General features: G+C 47.4%; 1 protein-coding gene across 2 annotated transcripts; it reads right to left on the reverse strand.

Annotated features, from left to right (window-relative positions):
- Positions 1–101: 101 nt before the first annotated feature.
- TMEM168 (transmembrane protein 168) lies at positions 102–17,901 on the reverse strand. 2 transcript variants are annotated; one of them, XM_076067037.1, is made up of 7 exons: positions 17,707–17,901; positions 14,930–15,555; positions 9,185–9,593; positions 6,065–6,421; positions 4,961–5,103; positions 3,829–4,103; positions 102–3,097 (listed from the first exon to the last, which is right to left on the reverse strand). In XM_076067037.1, exons 2-7 carry the CDS (start codon positions 15,355–15,357, stop codon positions 2,475–2,477), a joined length of 2,235 nt encoding a protein of 744 aa, XP_075923152.1. In that variant the 5' UTR covers positions 15,358–15,555; positions 17,707–17,901; the 3' UTR covers positions 102–2,474. The 2 variants fall into 2 exon arrangements, with proteins under 2 accessions (XP_075923152.1, XP_032810187.1); XM_032954296.2 differs by having other exon boundaries at positions 102–3,064; positions 17,707–17,900.
- Positions 17,902–18,402: the final 501 nt, after the last annotated feature.

Consider the following 18,402-nt stretch of genomic DNA (forward strand, 5'->3'; position numbering starts at 1 on the left):
GGACATTTTACAATGTTAAAACCTAGCCACAGAAAAGAATGGGACATTTTACAATGTTAACCACATTTGCACATGTTTTAAATAATACACCCCAAAAGCAATCATTGTCCGTAACCTTTATTCCAGGGCACAGACCATTCACAACACACACTGGGTACATGAGATCCAAAACCGTGAAGGCTCAACTCACATCAAGTCCAACCAGTTCTAGAACATTTCGTTAAATTTATTTTGTAACCTTAGCACTTTTTGAAAACGGGTATTTGTCAAAAAATTTTTTTTACAAAGTGCTTCTTGGTCAACTGCACGACAGTTAAGACTGGAGGCCCTGTTTTTAAGGTGGGGGGTGGGGAATGCCTTCATTGCTTATCCAGCAACGATGTCATACCATGGCCTGCTCCTGAGGAGACTTTCATGTGATCTTTTAACGCAGGGGCGGGAAGCCTTTTCCTTACCGAGGGCTGAGTACAACTTTAGATATCTTTGGCGGCCAGTCAACTCATAAGCACGATTCAGTCACTCGTCACTGCAACAGGCCCTTGCGGTAACTGTGGCTGAGTACACGAGAATTAGAAAGTGTTGTAGCCAGGTTTAAATTATTCCCCTCTCGTGCGCGATTAGCGTGACTTAAGATAAGTAGAGTAACATTTAAAAATATTTTCGGGCTGCTTCTAAGTGGTAGGGCCATTCTCCCCTGTGGCCCATGGGCCAGATTAAATGACAGTTCTCAACCCACGTTTTATCACGTGTGTACTGTATGCTGAACTTCTTTCGGCACCGTACGTAGCCAACCGCGCTAATTGGAGGTGTGGGGGGGGAGGAGGACAACATGCGCAGAGACGCACCGGTCAATAACCCCACAGGGTAGTGAGCCACTCCCCTCGTCGGTGGGATTCACCGCAGTGCAAACGGAGCTATTTGTTGGAAAGGGGAAAAAACTTGGCCTGAAGAAGAAACGAAGTCAACCGGTGGACAAGTTGTGTTCCCAAGATGCACAGTTTAAAGACAGGATCAATATGTATGTGAGCGGCGTGTGCGTTATCAATGATAAATAATTGTAAAAAATATAAACAAAGTAACCTCCATCGATGGAGTGAGGAATCTTTTTTTATATATATTGGCACTTTTAGAATTTGGAGGGTATCGCAAAGCCGCATTGTGCGGCCTCACTTTTGCCTTGGGATTGTTTGGTATAAAGATGATAATTGTCTAATGGGAATGTAAGACATCTCCTGGCAAGTGCACTTTGATTAATAACTAAGTGGTGCAATTAAACCTTTACGTGTAGCAAACATCCAATGGCAGGAATATTAATGACATTCAGCGTGACGCTGATTTAAAAATGAATCAGAACTTTTGCCTTAACAAAAGGAGCCTCGGTGCCAAATACAAGTTGAAATTTTATTAAATCGCCCCTACAACGAAATATCCTGAAAGCATTTTCGGTAAAATATATTTTCCCAAACGCTTCGTGTTAATGCATGCTGAACTTCTTTAGCGCCGTACATAGTCAACCGTGCTAATCAGAGGTTAATGCCGGAAAAAGGGGGAAATGGCTGCTTTCACGTAAGGGTATGACCAATTGTGGATTAATTTAATGCCACTAAAAAGTGATGTTTTGTAACATGATTTAAAAATAAAGTGGCAAATATTTCAGATTAATTATAACTCGGGCAATAAAATGAAACTGATAGCATTTGTTGCAAACCTACATAACAATTTGGTGGTATATTTTGATTTATAAAAGCCCCACCATATTCTTGCAAAAAAAACTAAAGCAACCACAACAAAAAAACAGTCATACATAATTATTGTGCAGGGGACAAAGGGATATAACGTATAATACAAAACACAAAAACCCAACCGCGCAATGTGTGGTACGTGCACCACCTAAGGCTTTGCAAAAACAAGAAAGTTTTTAATTAGTCCTGCTTATTATGTATGCTGCAGTGCAGTCGCTGAAACTATGCAATGAAACATAAGACTTGACGCCTTGAGCCTGCCTTCTTAATTAGAATGAGATGGCCTCCCTCATTTTTATTTTCTTAACGCAGCACTGTTTACGTGACCGCGGGTCTGAACACAGCCCAAAACAGACGCAAATTACAAACGCGCCGATTTTAAATACCAACAACTCCATTAAAAAGATAACCCTTCGGTGACTTCACTCCTTAAAAGTTGTACAGAACAAGCTCAAGTGCAAGCCAATGTATTCTTTGTGAGGAAGGACGGAAGAAGAGCCCCGATTCTTTTGAAGCTGAACATCATGTTCGTAACATTGATTAATGACGGACAACATGAAAACTGCAAACAGAAAAAGATTAATCCGGCACGGTGACAAAAAGACAAAGAAACAACAAAACGCGCTTGTAACCAGTGTCCAAGTGCTCCCCAGCCCCCCCCCCCCCCCGCTTCCTGATAACGTCGGGTGCGGCGCGACGACGGTGACGACGGCCTCGTTAAAAATTGCACGCTCACGACTTCACGAGCTTGAAGCCATGTCCCGTGTCGAGCGCCGCCGGCGGGAACCAGCGCAGCTTGATGCGCCGGAAGCAACGCGAGCACACCTCGCACAGCACGCCCAGGCCCAGCCCCAGGCCGAAGCCGCCCAGCCGGTCGCAGCAGGCGCACGACGCCGCTCGCACCAGCGGCCTGAGCGGGCGCGGGAAGTAGGCCGAGCCGGCGGCGGCGTCCTCCGGCACCCGCATGCGGTAGTCTCCCCACGAGGACGACACGCCGTAGACGGCTCCCGCGCTGCCGCACTTCTCCTCCCACGTGGCGGCGCCGCCGCCGCAGTTGAAGTCGACCCAGCGGCGCGTGAACTCGCCCGGGAGCGAGGCGCCAGCGCCGTCCATCGTCACGACCGCGTCCGCGTCGCTCGCCGTCCGGAAGATGACGGCCGCCTGCACGGCGATGAAGCCCTGCGGGCCGGCGAGGCGGCGCACGTCGCGTGCCCACTGGGCGCCGCTCTCGCAGTCGAGCACCACGATGAGGCGGCACGGGTGGGGCCCGCTCCGCTCCTTCCACCACTCGAGCAAGGTCTCCAGCTTCAGAGATTCTCCCCCTGCAGAATATCCACCGCTGGATGACAGCCTCCCTATACAGCGTGGGTTGTGAGGGTTTATTTGACCTAGTTCACGACGCTGATCGGCACGGGTTGGTCAAGGCGTGCAGGATATACACGTAGCATAGCAGTAGACAACAACAACAACAGTGGATTTTGTTGCACTGCCCACAAAGTTGTTGGGGCGAGGCAGCCTTGAGCCAAAACATTACAAAAAATATTGCACACACCTTTCCCCACCACAGATGACCTGCCGAGTGGCTGTGGTGCACCCATCATTTATGTAGCTGGGTGGAAAGAGGTAGTGGGATTTGAAAAAACGTACCCATTATTTCGACTGCTGTGCCAGGAGAACACAGTGAACCGGCGATCTCTGATAAGTCCTGTGCGCTAAACCATTACACCACGGCAGCAATCGTCTACACCTTGAGAACCCGATTTAAAACATAGGCAGCTGAAATCCAGCTTCAAACCCAGGTCCCCGGAGCAGTGCCAGCTCATCGCTCCGACCTCCGAATCGCCCTGAATTAATTTTATATCAGTTAGCTGAACCATCTACAACAGGGGTCGGCAACCAAAATAACAAGAGCAATTTTTGTTTTCAAATTCGGTAAAAAAAAACGATTTCAAGAGCAGCAACGAGACGGTAACGAAACAACGGTCCTTAAAGAGCCGCATGCGGTTCCCGAGGCGCAGGTTGCCGACCCCTTGATCTACAACATCATCATCATCATCACGGCACACCCCGTCGTTGGGCAACTAACCTGCCAGCGCCCAGTCGCCCGTGCTGTGCGTGTGCCCGCTGTAGTAGAGGATGTAAGTGTCGTGCCGCGGCCCGTCCTGCGTGCGCATGTCGAAGAAGGTGCGCAGCTTCGCCTGCAGGTACTCCAGCGTGAGGCCGCTCGTGCAGTAGTCGCAGCCAAACGTCTCCACCATGTGGTGCGCGAAGAAGCGCTGCACCGTGTGCAGCGTGCCCGTCGAGCGCACGTTCAGGCTCTCCACCAGCTCGGGCGGCAACAGCAGAGGCTGCCCGTCCGGACTGGCGCACACACAGAACCGAAGGAGGTTACGGGGGGGGGGGATTAGTACTTGTCGGTCGTCCACACAGCTGGTGACGATTAACAGACATTCTGCCTCTCGAAGGTCGGAAACCTAAAAGCCACGTCCATTATGACATGGCTCATGATGTTCATGTCACCAAGCCCACTCCATCACCAACTAACATTGCACAATGTTGGGCCTTATGAATGTGGCAAAGGGATCTCGAGGTCTAAAGAAAAAATGGAAATTGCCATAAGAAGTGCTGCTTTTGAGCAGAGGCTCCATGTCAACATCTCAACAAAGAGTGGATGAGCTTTCTCATTCGCAGCCCCTAGTCTGCAATACCCTCCTACTCCGCATCCGACAAATCGACTCCATCACATTGTTCAATATCAACCAAAGGCCTTTTTATTCATCCAGGCATATGTTGATTAATAGGAAATCACATTTTGGACCTTTCACCAATCGGTATAAATTAAATGTAACTTTTTGGCACTCCACTGCCCCATCCTGTGAAGGTTTCCTGGCTTGAGTGAGACAAGTTTGGATTGTGGTCTGGCATGCGAGACCGAATGGACTAACTTCTCTGTTGTGATAACTTTTTTTGTTGTGTGTGCATTTGTTTTTGTTCATTTTTATCTGGGGTTTTTTTTTATTTTGCTCGGGAGTAGCTGTCCGTTGCATTTGTCCCTTGTATATAATGAACGTAGTGTTGTGAGAACAGCGTTGTGAGACGCAATGACCATGAATGACGCTATTGTTTGAAGTGGGTGTAAACAACAGCCCTCTCTACTTTGTTGACATTCGGGCTACAGTTTGAATGTTCATAAACAAAAGAGAGAACCACTACAGTACCTGCAGTAGGCAGTCGGTATGATGAGTGCGTAACCCACGCAGGTCCCCCCAAGGCAGATGCCAAGCTCGTGGAAGAGCCCAAAGAGGAGCGATTCCAGCGGCAGGATGATCAGGAAAGCAGCCATGAAAGTGCCATTGTGTGCCTGCAATGCACCACCACCGCCACATTTAAACTCATTTGCAGTTCTATAAAAAAAAGGCAACCAAAACAGGTTGCCCGCTACTTTCAAGAAGCAATATCGAATGGCCCAACTCAGTTTGTAAATCTCATAAGAAATCTGTTGCTGCGTATTATCATTTACATTGTCATCAGCCACTATCCACTGCTGGATGAAGGCCTCCACAAGCAGTCGCCACCTCTCACGGTCCTGCGATACGACAATGCACTGGTTGAAAACTTTTGTTATATATTCACGTTGGTATTTCGCTTTTTATTACCAAGTTAAAATAAAAATGTACAAAAAAACTCTCGCTTCCTCTAATATGATCCTCATCCACCTTCAATGACTGCGCTCAGTATACAAATCTGATGTTTTCCAGTTAGAAGGACATATGCCCCCATATTATTAGATAATATACATAATTTAGGTTGCAAACGGGTAAATATGCCACCCTTGCATCTACCTACTCGCACCACTGCTCATGGAAAGGCCTCCACTGCAGGGAGCTCTAGATGGTATTTGGCCTACTCTACCTACACTTTACCCCACCACACGTGACCTGCCAATTGACTGTGGCGCACCCATTCATACTGCTCGGTGGACAGAGGCGGGGAGGGGAGGGAATTTAAGAAAGTTGCACCATTGCTGCAACCGCTGAGCCGGGAGATCGAATCGAACCGGCGACCTTAAATTTCAAGTCCAGCATGCTAACCATTACACCGCGGGCAACAACCCCATTACATTTATGTATGACTTATCTCGCACCGTGCGTAGCCAACCGTGCTAATCGGAGGTGCGGGGGGAAGGACAACAAACCAAACACAAAAAAAAGAAGTTCCAGTTCAGTACATCGGCTCTTTCCGTGAAATGAAACGCATTTACAATTTGCAAACTGCATAAAAACGTATCACAGTGCAACCCGACCGCCATATCGCCCCTTTACCTGCCAGCACACGGCCCCCAGCAGAGAGGTGGACATGAGGGCCCCGAACACCAGGCGCTCGGCCACCAGGCAGAAGTGACGCATGCCCCGCGATGCCATCACGCCGTCGAGCCCCTTGCCGCTGGCGCGCAGCAGTGTGTACGCGCCCAGGCAGTCCGTCAGCTTGTTGTGGAAGGCCCAGAGCGACGCCACCAGCGCCAGGTGGCAGCCCAGCCACAGGATGCCAAACACCACGAAGCCCGGGATGACGATGTACCAGCGGTGCAGGTCGGCGAGAGCGCAGGCCGACAGCGCCAGGAAGAAGAGCTCGGTCGCAGCCAGTGCCAGCACCGAGAGGCGACGCAAACTCTTGCGCATCTACGGTTGGGGGGGGGGGGGTCGCATGCACAGACACGCATCAGGAAGTTTCGCGCACTGGGGCGGTCCAGTGGCTCGGCGAGATGATGCTGTGTGTGTGTGTACGTTGTATGCTGAACTTCTTTCGCACCGTACGTAACTAACCGTGCTAATAGGAGGTGCGGGGGGGGGGAAGGACAAAAAAGAACCGAGCCGGCAGCTGCGCATGAACAGACTCGGGTTCTCGAGTGTAGCGAGTTGATGGTCCTGGGCTGATTGCCAATAACTACATGTAGAAAAACGTCACTCAGCTTTCACTAAATTTGGCTTCTTCCATTTCTGAGAAATGAATATGTTAGTTTTAATGACGTGCGACACTTCTCAGGGCATTTCAAAGTTGCGCGCTTAGTGTGTAAAGAAGCCTATTATGAGTGCATTCACGTGTAGTTCCGCAATGCCATCTTTGGGTGGCAGTCTCCGACAGAGATCTACAGTACTCACTGCCAGAGCTCCATTTGGAGACGTCTTTGACTCCAGGCACAGAGCTAACAGTGCCATCGTTACATAATTTGGAGCCAAAAAAAAGTTAAAACAGAACAAGCTGCACTCCCATGAGCCGCTTTGAGCACGGTACCAACAAACATTCCCAGGGCATGTGGCGAACGGCAAAGCGTAAATATTACATGACTTGCATTGCCCATAGGATCGGCCTTAAGCGTTTATTAAGTGTTACAAATTTCGTCGAATAATGTTGCTTCACAACAATGCTTTATATCTGTTGCTCCATTTTACATAAGCAGCGGAGATGGATACATTCAAAAACGTTCCAGCATTTAACATAAAGCTAGGAGCAGAAAAGTTGGACCTATAGATCGCAGCATTTATGATCATCGCCAGCGACTGGCTATCCACTGCTATTGCCATCCTTGACGCTCCAGTGATGCCACGGCCCATATCAGTCCCGCGCAGGAAGGGAGCTCATTGCTCAGTCTCCTTGGTTGAAGAATGGAGCATAAAACATCCAATAAGACCAATCCTGAAGCACGCATGTTACGCATGTATTCTGAACTTAAAAACCCATAGGGAAATTAACAAATGGTTAAATGGTTATACCTCTAGTGCATGTACTGTCAATTGTGTTAATCCAATGCTGGATGAGGGCCCCCTCATGCCTTTCGGGGCATCATATTTGACCATACTTCACGACACTGGTCAGTGTGGTCTGGTGAAGTTGGGGGTGGGGGGAACTGCAAAACAATCGATTTTGCAGCACTTGCCATCCACAGTTAACTGTAATGGGTTCATCTGGCACCTAAGGCTACGAGTGGCAGCAACATTCACCATCATCCCTATTGAAGACACTTTTATAACATTATTGTTGGCATTGTAATGTGTTTACCTTGTATTGCATTGCATTTGTATTGATCTCTAGATGAATTGCTTTTATTGATCTTTTTCTATATAATTATTGACCGTTTTTATTGTTGATATATTACTGTTACTGTTGTACTTCTTAAGCGCCTTGTAACGATTTGTTGTGACGGTCACGATACCTAAAAACATATTTTTGATTAAAGATTTATATTCTTGGTTCTTTCGGTAAAGTCACGTAGAAGGGAAACAATAAAATAAAAAATATATAAAACAATAAAATTCTCACGACGTTTCGACTGCAACCACCATCCATCCCAGAAGTATTCCCTCATCAAGACTCTGCACCATAGAGCCCAATGCATATCCGACCAGGAACACATAGCCAGTGAACTCAAGCACGACTACACAATCCGCAAAGCTATCACTCCAACCATGAAGAAGGACCCTCTTGAGCCTTTCAAAACCATCACTTTACCCTACATTGCGGGTATCACAAAAAAGATCTCCAAAATCTTGAATAAACACAAGATCCAGGTCCGATTCAACACATTACATAAAATCCGTGATCTGGTTCCGTCTGCAAAGATGTGATTCTGGACATACAGTACCCTGGCGTCTACAAATTAAGTTGCCTCTGTGGTAGTAGTTACATTGGAGAAACCAAACGACATGTCTCGGACCGCATTCGTGAACACAAAGCAGACCTAAAACACGGTAGGACCAACACCTCAGCCGTGACAGATCACTGTTATAATTCAGTAGGCTCACATGACATTGACTTCTCCAAGACAGAGGTTCTTTGCAAGCCATCTGACTACCATGAGGGATTCGTTCATGAGGCTATCCACATATACAAACGCAGAGACAATTTCAACCGAGAAGATGGATTCTGGCTTAGCAATCATTGGAAGGATTTGATAAACCATTTCGGGTCTTAATTGATTGTTCACACTTACGGTGGCTTTCAGACCGGATCCATTATTTTCGTCTCCCCCCTCCTCTTTTCTGAACATAGATGGACTCGTCCATCTGAAAAAACTGTCAAATCGCTCTCCGTGGTGCTAACGTTAAAAATAACTGCCACTTTTTTCAAAGTTTATTGCTGTGGTTTTCACACATGATGATGATTGCTTGTGTTGCAGTCGAAACGTCGTGAGAATTTTATTGTTTTATATTTTTATTATTTTATTGTTTCCCTTCTACGTGACTTTACCGAAAGAACCAAGAATATGAATCCCTGCAGTCACGATTGATAGATAAGTAAAACACGATTGCTATATCCAATCACGACCCTGACTAGCGACAACTCATCGAATCGCAACCGTGGGTGAAATAATTCTACCTCTAAATCGGTATTAACGGCACTGCAGGCTTGAACGGGGAGGGCACCGGCAAACGGCGGGCAATCACCTGCAGGTACGGCTGCCAGCGCTCCGTCACCGACAGGCCGCAGAAGTACAGGTCGAGCAGTGGGCCGGCTACGAGGCGGCCAAAGAAGCAGCCCAGCGCGTACGGGTTCACGGAGACGCCCAGCGACGGGAAGAAGAGCAGCGCCGTGAGCAGGCCGAACGCCACCAGGTTGAGGGGCGCCAAGAAAGACTTCATGCGCAGGTCGGCGATGCAGAGGCCAACGGCGCACGCAAGCAGCACCACGTTGGCGCACTGCGGCGCCAGCATGGCCGTGCTCGCCACCGAGAAGCCGAGCAGCTGCAGCAGCTCGGCGCCGGTGACGAGCGTTGGCGTGCGGCGAGTGTAGCCGCAGACGCGCTCCACCAGGGCCCACAGCAGCTTGAGGCCCACGCTGGTCAGCAGCAGGTACCTGGGGAACAGCGGTGGTGGACGAACGTCAGCGGAAGGCCTGCTGTCGCTGCGCGCAAAGAGCGCGGGTGAATGTATTCCGTTGCGGTCAACTCTCGATTGGCCTAAATCCAACAACATCTGCAAATGATGGGAAAACCCATCACAAATGGAAAACGTGTACAGGCTGGAAACAAATACCAACAGATGAGTTGGTGGCTGAAACCAGTGGTTCTCAACCGGGGCTACGCGGACCCCTGGGGGTACGTGGCAATGTCCCAGGGGGTACGTGAGGTGATTTATAAATGTGTGAAATTATATCATACATGAGAGTCATTGGTGAATAATAATGTTTGAATCTGCCAATATAAAATAACTACGATAACATTGAAATCCATAAGGTAACATAGAACAATATAAAAGACATTTTTAAACTCATTGATCGTAAACAATGTGGTTTCCAAGAGTAACCAGCGAGCCCAAACAAATTACCTCGCGCATGCAGAGGGTGCATGCAGAGGGTCCGTTGAATTGTTATTTTTATTCGCTGGCAGTTACAAGCTAGTTCGGATACCTCGCAAAATGGACAATTGGTTAAAAACATAATGATGTTAATTATTCATACCTTCATTTCTCAGAAACATGTTGGGTTGAAACAAAATTCAACACGGGGTTACAGTAGCCAAACAAAGGTTGAGACCCACTGGTTGAAACAATCGCAGAGCCACATTCCACTCTTGAGGTGGTGGTCTGAACTAAGGTGAGGGCAATGTATATGTAATGTGCCGATTACATGACATGCATGTCGTTAAATATTCTCTATTAGCCGGGTTGCAGATTAACCATGCTCATTTGGAGCACCCTCACGTGCTGCGCTAGTTCTATATTTAGTTGCACCTCACTTGTCAAGGGGCCAATGACTCAGTGTCCATTAACACACAAACATGTCAACAAGTAAACCTGTTACATTAAAAGGAAATAAAAACATGTGACACATTCTCTGTTTTAACCCTGATGCCCATGTAATTTACTTATCTTTTTCAATATCTGTATTTTTTTCGAGCAAAAGCTCTCCTGCCTATGCCCAGGATAATCAAGAGTTGAGTGTAAATGTTTTGCCCACAGGAGCAGCTCTAAGTTGAAGTTTAAACACAGCAACGTTTGTGCAACAAATGCTGCTTTGTACATGTCCAGCCCTTTGGTCAATCCACTGCTGGATGAGGGCCTCCCCCACGCCATACGGGTTGCGGGGGTTATTGGCTAAACTGGGTGATCACCATGCACAAGCAGGATGTCATAGGTTGCGTGGAAATGTGGAGCGTGGTGCAGCGTCATCAATTGTTGTATTTTCATTCTCGATCTCCCAATATTGACTTACCTTCAGTGGCCCACACTTGTCATCGTGGACGAGTGAATGCAGGGAGCCTTAATATGCTGCGTATAACAATGATCGTATCTTTGTTGCTCAATTTAAATAAACTGCAACGCTACACACAATTGCAGTGTTTCATACAGATTAATGTACAGCAGGTGTCGTTATTAGCACACTTGCACTATGAAAGCAGGCAACTGGGGTTCGATTCCTGCCCATGGGTAACATCAGCGATGAGTGATATCTGAATCGGTCTGGGCCCACCCTTCTCAAAACCTGTCGTACACTGGCTAGCGTGGTGAAGTAGAGTGAAGTAAAGCCAAACAACCGCTTACTGATGTAGTGTACGGAAAGCTTTTATCCAGCAAAGGATCGAAGTGAGGTACAACACTTGAAGAGAGCACCAAGCTAAGAGTAGAACATTTTCAAAAAGCTTAAATTCAACTTTCATCGTGAGTCACTGTCTTTCCACTGCTTAAGAATCAGAAAGAGTTTTATTTTATTCGCCATGTAAGTTCACACCGACACGGAATTTACTTTGGCAGGATGGTGCATACATTCAACATATAGGAATCTAAAATCTTAAATAAGTTTTAAACAAGTCTTACTATAATAAGGGTTAAAAGTCTAACACTAAGGGGCTGAAGTATATAAAATTAAATAAATATCGAATATAAAATAGCTTTAAGATATAATTTAAAAATACAAATAGGGAAACATAGTTAATATCAGCAACGTGTCGTTATGTAGATCAAATGTTAAAAACAGTGTTAGCCCTTGGCCTTGTTTAACAGGCCAGCAGCAGATGGGAAGAAACTGTTTTTATGGCGTGAGGTTTTGGTCCTGATGGACCGAAGCCTTCTGCCGGAGGGGAGTAGCTGAAACAGAGAGTGTCCAGGGTGGGAGAAATCGGCCATAATCTTCCTCGCTCGCCTCATAGACCTTGTCGTGTGCAGGTCCTCGAGGGTCGGTAGATTGCAGGCAATTACCTTCTCAGCAGTGTGGATGATACGCTGCAGTCTGCTCTTGTCCTTGGCAGTGGCAGCAGCGTACCAGACGGTTATGGAGGAGGTGAGGATGGATTCAATGATCGCTGTATAGAATTGCACCATCATTGTCTTTGGCAGGTTGAATTTCTTCAGCTGCCGTAGAAAGTACATCCTCTGTTGAGCTTTCTTAGTGAGGGAGCTGATGTTCAATTCCCACTTGAGGTCCCGGGAGAGAATAGTGCCCAGGAAGCGGAAGGACTCTACAATTTTGACTGGGGAGTCTAACAGGGTGATGGGGGTGAGTGGTGCTGTATTCTTCCTTAAGTCCACAACCATCTCAACTGTCTTTAGAGCATTTAGCTCTAAGTTGTTCTGGCTACACCAGGTCACCAGATTGTCAGCTTCCCACCTATAGTCAGACTCATCCCCACCAGAGATCAGCCCAATGAGGGTGGTGTCATCCGCAAACTTCAATAGTTTGACGGACAGATGATTGGAGGTGCAGCTGTTGGTATACAGGGAGAAGAGCAGAGGGGAAAGGACGCAGCCCTGAGGAGTTCCGGTGCTGATGGACCTGGAGCCAGAGACTTGTGTTCCCAGCTTAACGCACTGCTTCCTGTCAGACAGGAAGTCTGTGATCCATTTACAGGTGGTGTATGGCACGTTCAGCTGGAAGAGCTTGTCCTGAAGCAGGGCAGGGATGATGGTGTTGAAGGCAGAGCTGAAGTCCACAAACAGGATCCTGGCGTAGGATGCTGGGGCGTCCAGATGCTGTAGGGTGAAGTGGAGGGCCATGTTAACTGCATCGTCCACAGACCTGTTGGCTCTGTAGGCAAACTGAAGGGGGTCCAGGAGAGGGTCTGTGATGGCTTTGAGGTGTGCCAGGACCAGGCGCTCAAAAGACTTCATTACCACAGATGTAAGGGCGACCGGTCTGTAATCATTTAGTCCTGTTGGCCTTAGCTTTTTGGGCACAGGGATGATGGTGGAGGACTTGAGACAGGCTGGTACATGGCATGTCTCCAGGGAGGTGTTAAAGATGTTGGTGAACACCGGAGACAGCTGGTCAGCGCAGTGCCTGAGGGTGGCTGGAGAGACAGAGTCCGGCCCGGCTGCTTTGCGTGGATTCTGCCTCTTGAAAAGTCTATTAACTTCTCCCTCCTGAAAGGAGATAGTCGTCTCTGTAGTATTGGTGGGGGATGGGGCCTCTTGGGTTGGAAGGGGTGGTTCAGGACAGTCCAATTGTCTTTCAAATCTACAGTAGAACTCGTTCAGGTCGTTGGCTAGGCGGGAGTCGTTAGTGGTGTGGGGGGCTCTGGGTTTGTAGTTGGTGATCTGCCTGAGCCCTCTCCAGACAGAAGCAGCGTCGTTTGTAGAGAACTGGTGTTTTAGTCTCTCTGAGTACAGTCGTTTAGCCTCTCTCACCGCTTTGCTAAACCTGTTCTTCCACTCCTTGAATCTGTCTCTATCTCCACTCCTAAACGCTTCCTCCTTCTCCAACCTCAACCTTCTGAGCTTTGCTGAGAACCAGGGCTTATTGTTGTTAAAGTTCACCCTGGTACGTGTTCGGATACAGCAGTCCTCACAGAAGCTGATGTAGGACGTCACAGCCTCTGTGAGTTCATCCAGACTATTGGTAGCAGTCGTGAACATATCCCAGTCAGTACAGTCTAAGCACGCCCGCAAATCTTCCACAGCCTCACTGGTCCACTGTTTAGATGTCCTCACAGCAGGTTTACAGAGTTTTAGTTTCTGCCTGTATGCAGGAATCAGGTGGACCATGGCATGGTCAGAGTGTCCTAGTGCTGCTCGGGGGACGGCGTGGTAGGCTCTACTGACTGTAGTGTAGCAGTGATCCAGAGTGTTCCCTTCTCTGGTTGGGCATTTAATGAATTGTATGTATTTGGGGAGTTCGTGGCTGAGATTACCTTTGTTAAAGTCGCCAAGTACGATAACCAACGAATCTGGATTTGCTCGCTCCACACTCAGAATCTGATCGGCGAGCATGCGTTGGGCCTCTTTAACCTGAGGACAAGGCGGCAAATAAACTCCGACCAAAATGAGCGACGCGAACTCGCGAGGCGAGTAAAACGGTTTACAGGTTATAAAAATTGATTCAAGGAGTGGAGAACAATGTTGCAGAATCACTGTGACATCTACACACCAGCCACTGTTAATGTAAAAACAAATACCATAAAGAAGGCTTCCCCATTCTCAGTTGGCAGCCATAACGTCTTACGTGTCCCAACTTATAGGGCAGGTGTGTTCTCCATGCTCACTGCATATGCATAGCTCAACACATTAACATCACATACGTGGCAAGTATTTTGAAGTTATGTTTGCCTTGTGGGCGTTGTGCATTTTTGCATGTATTTATTCATACAAGCGTATACTGTATGTATATTTAATCAAAACATTGGCATCTTGAGGCTAACCACAGCACTATTAAATTTTAAAGCCATTACTTGGTGCACATTTTACTTGACGTGGATGGACTTGCGATGCTCACTACGTGTCAATTAAAAACTAGGCTGACGAAATCGTACATTAATTACAGTACAGGAGGGCAATTCATCAACTAAAACCAGTTCTTATGCTCGATACATTTATGGTACAGATGACATCCCAAGACAGCATTTATATTTGATCATCTTTACAAGAGTTATCGTGACCCCCCCCCCCCCCCCCGGAGCCAGACGGATAGGCAGAAGGGATAGACGGACTGAGCTCATACATTATCGCTCACAACCTGAGTTAGCCCTCCGCATTGACCCTCCCCATATAAGGGGAACTGTCAACCCAGACGACCTAACCCAGTTCATTATCCGTTCCCCCCCCTCCCGCCACATTCACCCTCGGTGTATGCCCCCTTCTGTAAGTGCCCGACATAAAATGTATTTAAAAAAATATATAAATTCAACCCGAGTTAGAACGCGACAAAAATAGTGGGGGCGATGGGGCGGCACAGCGAGGCACAGCCGGCTCCGCCGTTCTTACCTCGTGGCCTCCTCCTTCACGTCCAGCACCGCGTCCTTGGTGTCCAGCAGCGCCAGCAGGCCAAGCAGGAAGCCGAACCACAGGTTAGCGAGGCTCCCGCCGGCACGCTCCATGGAGAAGTAGTAGCAGAGCACGCACGCGAGCGCCAGCACGAGCAGGCCGAGCACGAACAGCACGAGCAGCAGCGCGTTGTCCGTGCGCTCCCAGCGGGCAAACAGCCCCACGCACACGGCCACCAGCAGCGTCACGTCGGCCAGGAGGCCCAGGTACCGCACCGACACGCGCATTCCTGCCGCGTCGCCACTGCCAGCTCGGCCCGCGCCGCCGTCGTCGCCGCCCGCTGCCGCCATGCCAGGCGTCGCGTCCTGCAGCTTGGTCATGAGGGCGCGCAGGCAGTGGCTGACCAGGTAGCGGGGAGACCGCAACATGGACGCCAGCTGCGGTGGCTTAGCGGCGATCCAGATTGCATAACCCGCGTCTGTGAGGTGCCCTCACTTTTGCTGCTGTTGTGCTTATTGTTGCTGCGGTTGTGTTGGAGGGGTTTTTTGTTGTTGTTTAATTCGTTTTTAAAATTCGGCGGCTTCAGTCCACCATGATCGCGTGGTGGCCCCAAGGTTCCTTTGCGACTGAAAATGCAAAACGCGTCATTTTGGTGATTAAAATGTGGAATTGAACAGAGGTGGCTGGATGGCTCAGGACAGAAATCCTGAGTTGGGTTTCAGTCACCCATGATTTAACCAAGTCCTGAAATGATGGTCTCATTAGCATAACCACAAAGTATATAAAATATTAGAGTTAATTTTTCATTAAAAAATGTCCAAATTAGATCTTCGAGAATTGAAGATATATTTTTAAGAAAAGTGCAACGAGTGTCTAGTAAAAATACAATCACTTAAGGGACATTATAAGAATGTCTGTAAAAAAAATGTGCTCCTGCGAGCCATTCTCTAACAAAGTACATACGCTGGTCTGTGAAAATTCTAAACGGTCTCTTAACATAACGAGAGTGTGAAAAAGAGTTATGAACGGTGACGTTTAGCCAACAGATGTAATGTAAAACGAACCTGACGCGCATTAATCGTTAAACTAAATGCGCTACTAATTCCTGGACACAGCGCAGCCTTGCAGAAATATCTACAACCACGAAACCACAGCTATTGTTTACGCAATTGCAATTTTTTTTTGTCAAACCCAACCACAGAGGCATGCATATGATTAAGTCACACGTATAATTTGCCAAATCCCACCAGGCTGAGCCTGTATAGTGCTTGGATAGGCAACCACCGTGCATAGAAGGGGTTATAGGCTGCGGATGAGCATGTATAGTGCTTGGATAGGCAACTACCGTGCATAAAAGGGGCAATAGGCTGCGGATCAAAGTGGACAGCAGAAAGCCGTGCAGCAACATCGATCGTTGTGACTCAATTTCCTCTGCTCCCATGTCCTTGCCCCCCGGCTTCACGAACCCGCACCGACCGGCCCGATATGCACGGTCCAATAACCCAAAATGGTGAGGAGGCCCGCGCTCAGTTGTTGTGGAATGACAAGAGGGTTGTACAAAGTCAACAGGTTTATCAACGGCCACTACTGTAGACATGAACACACCTCAACATCGATCCCTTCCTTCTGCTACAATTGCGCGTCAATTGTTCGACAATTGATGTACACAAATGTACCGGCTCAGTGAACCTACGACAACACTGTGGTTGATTAAGTGGCAGTTAAAATACAAACAAAACTATGTTTATTTTAACAGGTAGGGCTCCACTGAGCTATGTAGCTCTTTTTTCAGAAGCGACCTGGGCAACAAATGATAGCGCAATTAAGTGGCTTATCACGTGGAAATGTGAAGCAGCCAAATACTCTAAACGCATGTTTGATTTTAAATGCGGAGGGAAAAACCGGAGAGGACCTGTACAAAAAAAATCCACGCGACCACGGTGAGAGAGAGAGAGACACCACAAACTCGAAATATACAGCAGCAGCAGGCGTCAGTGTCGGGATCGAACCCACGACCTCCTGTATACTATGTGAGGTAGTTAACATCTCGGGTTAAAGTGGCTCGGTGGTTAGCGCACTGCAGTACGAACCCGCGACTTGAGCTGAATTCCGTGTCACGGCTAACATCAGGTACAAGTGATACCTAAACCGCTCCTGCGCTCCCCCGTTCACCAACCCGCAATGACCAGCGTGGTGAAGTATGGTCAAACAACCCTGATGACCAACAACATGGCGTGGGGGAGGCCTTCATTCAGCAGTGGAGTGACAAAGGGATCTATATTATTACAAAACTATAGAAGCAGCAGTTACGAGTGAAAATCAATACTTCAGCACAATACACGTAACTATAGCGGTTATATTGTGCGCTCTTAATAGTGCATTTATTATGCTTCCAGCGATACAATGACATTAATAAACACTGCAATAATAAATTATCATACTATGACAATATACATATTTAACAATGCTATGATTATACAACAGGCACACGTAAAATAATGACTCTACATTAAAACAATACTCTTGCAGCATTTAGGAAGCATTTGAACCGGGAAGTAAAGCTTTCAAGCCAAGCACACAGTAAATAATCTTATCACGACCTCTATCGAGGGCAAAACAACTATAGTATAAGGTAATATGAATACAATTAATCGATTATAATTTGTATCAAATGAGATTAACGGCACTCGGATAGACAGGCCACGTACTCTGGGCCTCGGGCAGTGTATAACTTACTGTCGAACAGACCGCTTTGTTACGCGTGGCCGTGCGCTTACCGTGACAACGATGTTGATGATGTTGTTGATGTTGACGACGACGACGACAGCAGAGGTCAGTTCGGATTAATTGTCGATAATGATTAATTAGCGCCGTACAGTGGAACCCCCAAGTACAGTAGTGTGGCTGGCTCGGCCGCGTCTTCCGGCAGAGATCTGCCTCTTCTGGAAGAACTCTCCGGCTTCTGGAAGATAACTATAGCACTTCCGGAAGAAGACTCCAGCACTTCTGGCAGGTCTCCACCGCTTCTGGAAGATGTCTCTAACTCTTCTGGAAGCTGACGCTACCTCTTCTGGAAGCAGATCAACCTCTTCTGGAAGATATCTAACCCTTCTGGATGAAATTTATACCTCTTCTGGAAGATATCTCTACCTCTTCTGGAAGGTGATGCTACCTCTTTTGAAAGATAGTTCTCACCTCTTCTTTGGTTCTTTCGGTAAAGTCACGTAGAATGAGAATAAAATAATAAAATAAAACAATAACATTCTCACGACGTCTCTTCTTGGTACTTTCAATAAAGTCACGTAGAAGGGAAATAACTAAAATAATAAAAGTTACTTTTTTATATAATAATATTTAATTTTCATTATTTTATTATTTCCCTTCTACGTGACTTTACCGAAAGAACCAAGAAGATGAATCCCTGCAGTCACGAAAGCTTGAAATCGAAATTGAATCCATACTCTTCTTGGTTC

The sequence above is a fragment of the Petromyzon marinus genome, chromosome 14 (assembly GCF_048934315.1).
Source record: "Petromyzon marinus isolate PM22_M1 ecotype Great Lakes invasive population chromosome 14, UKy_Petmar_22M1.pri1.0, whole genome shotgun sequence".
In the NCBI taxonomy this organism is placed as follows: domain Eukaryota; kingdom Metazoa; phylum Chordata; class Hyperoartia; order Petromyzontiformes; family Petromyzontidae; genus Petromyzon; species Petromyzon marinus.

Bases quoted from the DNA above. Each gene is read 5' to 3' on its own strand.
- TMEM168 (XM_076067037.1), bottom strand. From the start codon at position 15,357: ATGTTGCGGTCTCCCCGCTACCTGGTCAGCCACTGCCTGCGCGCCCTC. The intron at 9,594-14,929 runs GTAAGAACGGCG...GCTGTTCCCCAG, and splicing joins GTGAAGGAGGAGGCCACGAG to GTACCTGCTGCTGACCAGCG. The intron at 3,098-3,828 runs GTTAGTTGCCCA...CACGCTGTATAG, and splicing joins GGGCGACTGGGCGCTGGCAG to GGAGGCTGTCATCCAGCGGT.